The sequence below is a fragment of the Rhinopithecus bieti genome, unplaced genomic scaffold (genome assembly GCF_001698545.2).
Source record: "Rhinopithecus bieti isolate Rb0 unplaced genomic scaffold, ASM169854v2 scaffold_70890, whole genome shotgun sequence".
Lineage (NCBI taxonomy): Eukaryota > Metazoa > Chordata > Mammalia > Primates > Cercopithecidae > Rhinopithecus > Rhinopithecus bieti.
This window is the reverse complement of record NW_016827312.1, coordinates 929,429-937,707: the sequence shown is the minus strand read 5'-3', so window position 1 is coordinate 937,707 and position 8,279 is coordinate 929,429. Positions and strand designations below refer to the sequence as shown.

Sequence of the window (8,279 nt, the reverse complement as noted above, 5' to 3'; positions counted from 1 at the left end):
GTGGCACAATCTCTGCTCACTGCAACCTCTGCCTGCCAGGTTCAAGCGATTCTCCTGCCTCAACCTCCTGAGTAGCTGTGATTACAGGCGCACACCACCACAAGTGGCTAATTTTTGTATTTTTAGAAGAGACGGGGTTTCACCATGTTGGCCAGGCTGGTCTCAAACTCCTGACCTCATGATCTGCCTGCCTCGGCCTCCCTGAGTGCTGAGAATACACGCATGAGCCACCGCATCTGGCTGGTATCTATACCTTTTTACAATGTGTAAAATTATGTTGCTTTCCCCACTGCTTCGCTAGACCTGGCTACTTGCCTGAAACATATCAGATTTGTTGAATAAACATTCAAGTGTATGTATGTATATATGTATATGTATGTATTAGTATGTATATTTTATAAGTGGAAAAATGTAGATCTAGTTTTATACCTTGAATAATAGAAATGACTAGAAAAACATAAAATCTCAGTAAGTAGCATGTAGAAAGAATTCATTATATTTAAAAATGCATATAATTATAATGCATATGTTTGTTACTGTAGTAGAAGTTTGTTATAAAATGTAGACTAGGGACCAAAATAATGCCAAAATAATTTTCCATAGGCTAGCTACAAAATAGGTGTTTAAAAAATGCTTTAAAAAGGTGTTTTTTCCCCAAGGATGTCAGTTCATTAGGCATATGTACCCAATGTGCAGTCATGACCAGAGGGAGGTAAAGAATAATATTTATGGAGAGTAGATATTCTTACATTTTCCCTGAACAACAAATAAAGAATGAAGAAGATTTGCTTTTATATTTTTGTGGGTGAATGGGAGTCAAATTAAGATCCCATGATTGGAGAAGAGTGATGGGAGAGAAACCATCTCTGGTAGCTTGGAGATTCATCTGGTGCTATAATACACACTCCACTGAAGGCGATTGTCTCAGTAATATCCAGTTTATTTTAAAAAGTAAATTATCATTCACATTTGTTAACTTAAAAATTCAGTGTACAGAAAGCCTACGACTTACTCAAGTTTCTTTACAAATTTGGGGTGCTATGTTGTGAGAGTTAGCATACAATTTTAGTTGGTGTCTTTCCTGAATTTAGTACATTAAATGAAGACACCAAGAACTACATGAGAAACAATGTATGACTCTTAAAAAGAAACTGAGTTTACTTATATCAGAGAAACATCTGTTTAAAATAAATTCCTTTATTTAAAAAAATCCATATGATAAGATAATTTTGATATGTAACTGCAACCATATTGCTTTCAGGATGAGATCTTGTTGGCTGGAATGCATCAACTATTAGATAGTCCTTATATTCTGGGAAGATTCTTTGGCAGTTTTTGTCCCAACGGACTAGTTAGAGGGGCCTAAAGAGACAAGGTTTATTTAGGGTTTAACTGCTGAATATACAATCCAGTTTCTTTATAGGAAAACCACTGGAGTTCAAGAACAAATAGGATTTTAGCTTGTTTACATACCTAAGAGAAGATGATGGCACCAAAATCCATAATCAACAAAGGGTAATTAAATTTCTACTTGTTTTTTTTTATTTCAGCCTATGCTGGTTCCAAGGGTAACTGCTCTCTGTTTTAAAAACAAACATTTGAGGCCAGTGCATTTTAAATTGCATGTAAAGTATTACTGTTAGTACAGTTAGTTATTTCTTTTTGTTCTATTTAATATTAGTTAAAATTCCAATATTTGTTAATTTTCAAGTGGACATGTTCTTGGAGTCACTTTGCGAGTAATCAATAAGGAGATATGACAATCCATTCAGACTTTCTTTTCTAGTTCCTCTTACAGCCAGCGAAGGCTTGTCAGTACAAGAAGGTTTGGGTTAGCGTATTCAGAATCGTAGGAAATTAAAACCAGAATGGCTAGCAGCTAGAGTTTGCATAGCTGATGAATGTGTGAAACTTTTATAGTTTTATTGACTAGATTTTTTTTTTCACATTTCAAGTGAAAAAAAAAGCTTCACTCATCCTCCCTTGTTCAGATGAAACTACATTGGCCTATAATATCCATATATAGACTATAATATCTATATTGGCCTACATATTATTAAACCTGAAAGATATTTTAAAATATTTGGTCTATTCACTATATACCACAAAACTTAAGGGACATTTGACTCCATTATGTATGATATTTTGCTTATTATTTTTAAGGAGACTGCTGTAATGCTGAAAACCTCAAGCCATGTGTAACCCATGGGTGGCGTGGTTAGGAGTGCTGCCACTCTTTATCCTGTTAACTCAGGCAGCCCTCAAACCAGCAATGCCTCCGGTGATACAGAGCCAGCCTTTCAGCATTTTCTGGGCAGCCCCGACAATGTACTGTATACCTTTCTTCAACGTGAATATAAATCTTCAAGTATTTAACATTATATCAAATCCTTTAGAGACTCAGAGTGGGTCAAAAATTGCCATAATTTATCCAAATGAATTAGGGTATTACCCTTACTTCTCTCAAGATGGAAAATCCTTTAATGGAGGAATACCGCAGAACGTGAACCTTTCTGAACATCTTAGGAAAGCTGCTGATGACATTGGAGAAGCTGTCCCTTGGTGGAGATCAGAAGGACTTGTTGTTATTGACTGGGAAAGTTGGAAACCCCAATGGGATAGAAATCGGGGCAGCAGAATAATATATAAAAACCACTCTTTAGCCTTCACTAGAAACCATCATCCTTATTGGTCGGAAATGAAAGTGGAAACAGTTGCCCGAGAGGAATTTGAAAATGCTGGAAAAAATGTCATGAACATTACTCTCACATTGGCTTTAGAAATGAGACCAAAATGTTTATGGGGCTTTTATCTCTACCCAGACTGCTACAATTATGATTACAGAATAAATCCAGAGACGTACACAGGTAATTGTCCGAATGATGAAATTCTCCGCAATGACCAACTCTTGTGGCTGTGGGAAAAAAGCGCCGCGCTTTATCCTTCAATATATTTGGATAAAATACTGAAGTCAAGCTTAAATGCTTTGAAATTTGTTCACTATCGGGTGAGAGAAGCCATGAGGATTGCTGAAATGGCTAGACATGACTATGTTTTGCCAGTTTTTATTTTTTCCAGACCATTTTATTTGCGTAGTACTGAAGCTCTGTCACAGGTAAGGAAAAGCAGTCACTCACATTTTTTTTTTTTAATGGAAATTTTGTAGAATAACTATATAAAACCTCCACACAAGTGTTCTAGGATATTTATTTTCCCTTAGCAATACAATGCTATTCTTTTATTAAGCATGTATATTTATTCAAATGTCAACTCGGCGCTGAAAAATGTCACTGACAATTAGATGTGCACTTAACACTTTTGGATAATGGTTCTTACCAGCTTAGCATTCACAAGAGTTTCCTACAGAACAGATGTTAAACTTGATTTAAATAATGTAACAGATAGAGTAATTTTAACCAGAGAGAAATTTTAGAACTAACTTATTTTTTATTTTGTTTTTGAGAAGGAGTCTCGCTCTGTCGCCCAGCGTGGAGTGCAGTGGCACGATCTCGGCTTGCTGCAAGCTCCGCCTGCTGGGTTCAGCCATTCTCCTGCCTCAGCCTCCCGAGTAGCTGGGACTTCAGGCGCCCGCCACCACGCCTGGCTAATTTTTTTTGTATTTTTAGTAGAGACGGGGTTTCATCATATTAGCCAGGACGGTCTCCATCTCCTGATCCCGTGATCTGCCCGCCTAGGCCTCCCAAAGTGCCGGGATTACAGGCGTGAGCCACCACAGCCGGCCTAGAATGAACTTCTTAATATGAAAAGGCAATTTTCCAAATCAAAAACGTACAAGATAGAGCTTGGGGTGAATTATTAACCAGCTACATTTCTCATTATATTGTATTTGTATGTTTTAATTAGCTAGGCTAACTGAAAAAATTACATAGATTCTCTTGATTTTGTCTTTAAGAGTCTACAGTGCAATCTAGTGGTTATTGTCAAGGCATTAAAACTGGTTTATATAAGGAGACAGATACTGTCTTTAGACTGAACACAAAGCCAGAAGCCTACAGATGTGGGGATGAGCTTGTTTAGAAGATAATAAGTTTGAAGACGTGGCAAGTGTTCAAACTTTAACTAGATTGTCACATAGGACATTATCCTAAGCATTCAATCATTGGATGGGTGGCTAGATAAGAAAACCCTCAAATCTCCATCCACACCTGACAGCCAACAATTCTTTATGGCAGTACCCAACACAGAAGCAAAGCTGTTGTATAGACAATACACAGCTCACGTAGACCATTTAGGTTTGAGATAAGGCCATTTAAAACCATTGAAAAGCAGTAGCAATTCTTCCTAAATATTTCAGAATAAAATCCAAATATTAATTAGACTTGACCTTGCAGGATTACTCAGTATCATTCAATAAGTTTAGAAGGAAAAGAATCATAGCATTATGACAAAAATTTGGAAGAATCTCATGGGCACTTAACCCATCTCCTACCCAAATAAAACCCTTTCTCATCCTGCCTCTACTTTAACACTTTTGATGGGGCACTTCTTACATTAGAAGGAAAACTGCCGTCTGGGGGAAATATTAGTCCCTAGAAAGTTTTTGAGTATATTTAATCTACTTTGCCTCCTACTAACTTCATACCACTAGTTCTAATTCTACCTTCTGGTGCAACATAGAATATATCAAATCCTTCTTTCAAAAGCCAGTTGTCCAGGTATTTTAGGATATCAGTCATGCCTACCAAAGTCTTCTTGCTAAGATATTCCTCAAGTGATGCCAGCTTTCTCAAATCGTCTTACTTTCTTAAATCCTTTTCAGAAAAAACCTGAGTTACATTTATTCATTCAGAAATTCTTGAGCACCTACATTGTGTCAGGAATTACATGTTATTAGTAATAACAGTAGAAAATAATAATAATTCATTCAGTCAAAGAGTTCACCTTGAGAGAAAATGGGAGAATGAGATGAGCCACATTTTCATAAAAGCTTTTCATTGCTTTCCTATTTTTTGTGCTATTAGGCTTTTAATCTTTTTTATTTTAATTTTGTGGGTACATTAGACTTTTAAAGTAAATTATAGGTTATGTATCACCTCTGAGCTCTACTTTGGAAATCAATAGACTGCATTCTTTACTCACCAAAATATATAGAATCACCTGAGCATTATATTGAATTGTTTTAATGCTTTCCTATTGCCTTCCATGTATCACATATCAAAAAACAGTACAGGTTTTTCTCACCTTTGGTCTAAGTAACATAACTTTCCAATGCATTTTTTAAAAACCAGTTCTGGTTGGTATTTGCCTTCAGGAGTGTCTCAATTAAAATAAATGACTACATTTAGGTTTAAGGAATGTGATACTAGTCAGTATAATGGAAGAATGATTTCATTTCTTGTTGTATTACTTAGACAAATTGCAGAACATACATACCAGTATTGCTGAAACCTTCCTACCATGCAGGAAAGCTTACAGTGGCGTGACAATTTACTCACTGCAGTCTGTGAGCACTCCACCTTTGCACTGGATCTCTGACTCTCCATACCTTGCAGGGGAGAAAAGAATGCAGATTGCTCCATCTGTCATCCCCTTTATCTCCCATCTCTCCCTATTTCCTACTTCTTTGCTCTTGGCCTATATTCATTAGCATAACATCCTCAGTTTCTTATCTTGGTGAACTGTAATCTACATAGTCACCCAATCTGAAAGTCACTTGGCTGCCTCCCTTCTCCTCTTTCCATTATCCAATAGGTAACTAAAACTTACCCATCTTTATTTCCAAATAACTCTTCAATCTGTTCCCTCTGCTTTACAAGGACTGACACTGCCTTTGTTGAGGCATCATCATTTCTCACCAAACAATTTCTATCACCTCCTAATTGGTGTTCCTGCCTGTACTATCTTGACTTTCCCCTCCAATGCATTCCTTTCTTTTTTTTTGAGATGGAGTCTCGCTCTGTCGCTCAGGCTGGAGTGCAATGGTGCGATCTCGGCTCACTGCAAACTCCACCTCCCTGGTTCAAGTGATTCTCCTGCCTCAGCCTCCCAAGTAGATGGGATTATAGGCATGTGCCACCATGCTGGCTAATTTTTGTATTTTTAGTAGAGATGGGGTTTCACGATGTTGATCAGGCTGGTCTCGAACTCCTGACCTCAGGTGATCCACCCACCTCAGCCTCCCAAAGTGTTGGGATTACCCACCATGCCTGGCCTCCAATGCATTCTTTATACGCAAAAAGAAAAAAGAATCAAAGTTGCAAATTTATGTCTTTCCAGCACTAAATTTTTGCATTATTTATTTATTTGAGATGGAGTCTCACCCTGTCACCCAGGCTGGAGTTCAGTGGCAGGATCTTGGCTCACTGCAGCCTCTGCCTCCTGAATTCAAGAGACTCTCCTGCCTCAGCCTCCCAAGTAGCTGGGATTACAGGCAGGCACCACCATGACTGGCTATTTTTTTATTTTTAGTAGAGATAGGGTTTCACCATGTTGGCCAGCCTGGTCTCGAACTACTCACCTCAAGTGATCTGTCTGCCTTGGGCTTCCAAAGTGCTGAGATTACAGGCGTGAGCCACTGCGCCCGGCCAGTTGTCTTAACACTTTAAAACAGCATTTTTATGTTTGTATTTGGATTCTGTTTATACATAGAAATTCATATGTTCTTACGAAATTCTGTACGCTTTACCACAAGGAAGTGCTGGGAGTTCTCCGGATGAACTGTGATTTTGCCTGGATCTGAGTCTCTGCTCTTATTCTTCCTTGTGGATATAAAACTCTGCTCTCTCTAGACTGTCTTGTGAATTCATACTCATTCTCAAGAGTCTACTGATTCTCATTCCCAAGAGTCATCTGAAATTTAACCTGTTCAAGGAAGCCTTCCCAGACTCTTCCATGAAGTATTAAGCACTTCTAATTTATATATGCCTTGTGAGTACTAATATAAAAATTATCTTATTATATTATAGTCACTTGTTTATATGTCTGTCTCAACCATTAGACTAAAAAGCATTCCTTCAAGAACAGGAATTGAAATCTATTTCATTTTTATATTCTTAGTGTTTAGAATATTGCCTGGAACATTGCAAATATTTCTCAAGTAAATGTAAGAATCCAAGGCAGTATCACCTTTTCCAATTCTGCTCTAGTCTTTTGTTTTATTTTTTTGTATGATAGCTTTATTTAAAAGAAATGCTTTTTTTCTGTGTATTAAAATTTATATTTTAGTCAACATATACAATTGTAGTGTGTATTTATCATATACAACATAATGTTTTGAGGTACATATACATTGTAGAATGGTTAAATCTAGCTAATTAACAAATTCATGACCTCACAGCTATTTTTAAGAACACTTCATATCCACTCTCTTAGCATTTTTCAAGAATACAATATATTGTCATTACCTATAGACACCATGCTATACAATAGATTTCTTGAACTTTTTCCTCCTATCCAATTGTAATTATATGTTATTTAACCAACATCTCCTCAATCCCCTCTCCCTCCTAACCACCTCAGCCTCGGGTAATCACCATTCTATTCTCTACGTCCGTGAGATCAACTTTTTCAGATTCTGTCTGAGATCATGCAGTATTTACCCTGTGGTATAGTCCTTTGTTTTAGAAACAAAGATATCGTTATTAATGTGTTCCTTACCACAGTTGAGGGGTTGAGTCTTATTATTGCATTATCAGTGACAAAATTTGACTTGGTGGAAACTACTCCTGATACCTCTCTTTTCTAGGAGGACTTAGTACATACAATTGGCGAAAGTGCTGCATTGGGGGCAGCGGGAGTAATATTGTGGGGAGGATATGAATATTCTGCTTCAAAGGTAAGCAATGATTTCTCTGTCAGCAACTTGAATACACTTTTGAGATTGGTTTAAAAAAATTTTTTTTCGCATCAGAGTCAAATGGTTGCTGATTATCTGCTTGCTTGACCTTAGTGAAATTCAAAAAGTACAGGGTCTAACATTGAGCACCTACTCCATACCAGCCATTGTTGTTAGTAGAAGGGTAGAAAGAGCGCAATCATTCTAATCAGACAGCTAAGTGAGAAACTGATGTTTATGTCCTAGGGGTGTAATTTTGAGCATGTTAATTAACATTTCTGAGTCTCAGCTTCTCCAACTAAAAAACTAGACTAAAATAAAACCTCCTCTGCAGGATTTTGGTAGATTACATGGCATAATACATATGTGACAAACAAAAAATAAAATTTTAAAATGAAAATTATTTCATTTGCACTAAGGAGGGCAGATGCTCCAAAAATGATAAATAATTCTTTCTTCCTTTTTTTTTTTTTTTTTTTTTTTT

General features: G+C 36.9%; 1 protein-coding gene across 2 annotated transcripts in view; it reads left to right on the top strand.

Moving 5' to 3' along the window:
- The first annotated feature begins 1,337 nt into the window (after positions 1-1,337).
- Positions 1,338-8,279, top strand: part of LOC108523241 (hyaluronidase-4-like) — an 18,046-nt gene continuing 11,104 nt past the window's right edge. The window contains exons 1-3 of one of the 2 annotated variants that reach the window (XM_017863760.1): positions 1,338-1,515; positions 2,164-3,115; positions 7,706-7,795. In XM_017863760.1, coding sequence (XP_017719249.1) covers positions 2,195-3,115; positions 7,706-7,795 — 1,011 coding nt within the window. In that variant the 5' untranslated portion in view covers positions 1,338-1,515; positions 2,164-2,194. The remainder of the gene's footprint in view (positions 1,516-2,163; positions 3,116-7,705; positions 7,796-8,279) is intronic. The other variant, XM_017863761.1, reaches the window with a different exon arrangement.